Source organism: Gymnoscopelus braueri (genome assembly GCF_963280865.1).
Source record: "Gymnoscopelus braueri genome assembly, chromosome: 16".
Classification (NCBI taxonomy): domain Eukaryota; kingdom Metazoa; phylum Chordata; class Actinopteri; order Myctophiformes; family Myctophidae; genus Gymnoscopelus; species Gymnoscopelus braueri.
The window spans coordinates 18,080,424-18,082,923 of record NC_137616.1 but is presented as its reverse complement, the minus strand read 5'-3'; the positions used below and the strand labels follow the sequence as shown (position 1 = coordinate 18,082,923).

Sequence of the window (2,500 nt, the reverse complement as noted above, 5' to 3'; positions counted from 1 at the left end):
TGCGTGCGTGCGTGCGTGCCGTGCGTGCGTGCGTGCGTGCCGTGCGTGCGTGCGTGCGTGCCGTGCGTGCGTGCGTGCGTGTGTGAGAAACAGGAAGTGGGCATTGAACAGATGCTGAGAGGAGAGGAAGTACAGTATGAGATTTGTAGAGGGAGAGAGCCTGACCGATGCCAGATTTGTGGGTCTGATGCCGATCCTGTTTTTTGACAATCCTACAGTAACCGGTGGTGGTTACTGATTTTTCTTGCCCTATATTTTGTAAAAAAAAAAAGAAAAGAAAAGAAAACATTAAATCAATTTGAAAAAAATCAACAAAATAACAATAACTCGTAGAACTTATTATATTGTATGTCTTATGATGAATTGAGTACAATGGACCACAATGAAAACAAGCCCCTGGGGCTTTTTGTGTTATCCTTTTAGCATAACCTTTGACTGTACTACTTCTACTGTTCACAATCCTGCTATAAAAAAAGTATTCAATCAACCACTCAAACTGTGAAAGGTGAGGTACACTACTGCACTGAAACATTCATTACTGCTGGAACCATGGTTGCTTGCAATATAACTTTGCTCTGTCTTCTTATGTCGTTCTTAGATGTATAACTGTGTCTGAAATTGTACTTTCTTGAAATCTGAGCATGTTTGTGTGGATGGAGGGGGTTGGGGTTGTGTGTGTGTACGTGCGTGCGTGCGTGCGTGCGTGCGTGTGTGTTGGGGTGTTATGTCTACAACCTAATTGAACTCTGTGTGCACAAATGGAACCAAATGGACCCTTACGGGCCACACTGTCTAGGTTAAATTAACGGAATTTTATTGTCTACACCTAGAGCTGTGCGCTGTCGCAGCACAATTTTCCCCGAAGCCATTTTGTCCAGCTTTTTGTGTTGCATGTTGCCTTTTATAGCTCTTCTCACCTGCTCATTACAGTTCTCTGCAGGCTTGTTAGCGTTAACTAGCGTTAGCGTAGCCTTTGAGCTCCGCACTCACCCATTGGTCTCTCCTCCTCTTAACTACCCACCCATAAAATCTATTAGCCTGTTAGCGACACACCTATAAAGAACAAAACAAAACAAAAACGCCCACCTCTCCAGCGAGCCAACCACCACCCCCAACCCCCCTGAACCGTCGTGTGATAAGTGGCTTGCAAAATGTAAAAGCTCACTTTTCAGCAACTGAACATGCCATTGAATCAGCTAGAATATATTTTTTTCTCTTTGAGGATGCCTTTGGCTACTGAGAAGAAATAGGCCTATAGCACCTGTGTGAATTACATTATGTGTTTTCAAGCATGGGGTCGTTCAAACCGTTATTTTGAGACTGCAATCAAGAAGGCTGTGTTGATTCTAGCACCAACAGGTTTTAGATTAATGAAGGTACTTATGTCTGGAGGCTAATTTGTGCAGGCGTAGATGTTGACTGACATTCATAGAGGTTAGCTTCCCTGCTGTTGCTTTATGTTCCTGTTATACTAATTAATTGAGCGCTTGTCATTTTTCATCTCCGTATCCCCCTCCTATCAGTGTGTGTGTGTGTGTGTGGGTGTGTGTGTGTGTGTGTGTGTGTGTGTGTGTGTGTGTGTGTGTGTGTGTGTGTGTGTGTGTGTGTGTGTGTGTGTGTGTGTGTGTGTGACTGTGTGTGTGTGTGTGTGTGTGTGTGTGTGTGGGGTGAAGGAAGGGAGGGTAAGGGAGTTCATTTACACTGATCATCTACAGACGCTGTCCCTCGGGCATACCTGCTCTGTATTGCACTAACAAGGGCAGACTATGTGTGCGTGTGCGTGTGCGTGTGCGTGTGCGTGTGCGTGTGCGTGCGTGCGTGCGTACGTGCGTGCGTGCGTGCATATACGACTATACGCCTCTCTATGATGTCTGTGTAATATAATAGCTTAGGCGTTGTGTGTGTGCTCTACATATTCTTATTGCCTCGTGGTATGTGTGTGTGTGTGTGTGTGTGTGTGTGTATGTATGTATTATAATAACCTAATAGGTCCATGGTATTTGTCTTTGTGTGTATGTAGTTTAATAGCTCCATGATGTGTGTGCGTGTGTGTGCACGTATGAGAGTGAGTGTACAGTTTGTAGTTTACTTGCTTCAGGCTTTATGTGTGTGTGTGTGTGTGTGTGTGTGTGTGTGTGTATTATAATAGCCTAACAGGTCCATGGTACTGTATTTGTCTTTGTGTGGTGGGTGTATGTAGTTTAATAGCTTCATGGTGAGCTATGGGTTGTGATAATTACACGGCTGCGACAGCGTAGCCCTGTGTACAACGTTCCAGAGAGAGGCTGATGGAGCGGCCGCGTTCCTATCCAGACTATGTTGTCCCTCTCTCTCTCTCCTAGGAGATGGAGAACTCTGACCCGTGTGTGAACGCTCCGCCCACCCCACCGGAGGAGCCCGACCCCTCGCCCTCCCCTCGCAGAAAGCGCGGGCGTCGGAAACTCGAGCACCCAGAGAGACGTACGTGATACTTCACAGTCGTTCACTACATAGAATAACA

At 45.9% G+C, this 2,500-nt stretch overlaps 1 protein-coding gene across 5 annotated transcripts in view; it reads left to right on the top strand.

The window, feature by feature from the left end:
- LOC308103944 (DNA (cytosine-5)-methyltransferase 3A-like) overlaps positions 1–2,500 on the top strand; it is a 62,526-nt gene that overhangs the window by 16,019 nt on the left and 44,007 nt on the right. For 4 of the 5 annotated variants that reach the window (XM_080454161.1, XM_080454160.1, XM_080454159.1 and 1 more), the window contains one exon: positions 2,343–2,460. The exons of the other annotated variant lie outside the window; for it this stretch is intronic. In XM_080454161.1, the coding sequence (XP_080310287.1) occupies positions 2,343–2,460 (118 nt within the window). The remainder of the gene's footprint in view (positions 1–2,342; positions 2,461–2,500) is intronic. 5 annotated transcript variants of the gene reach the window in all.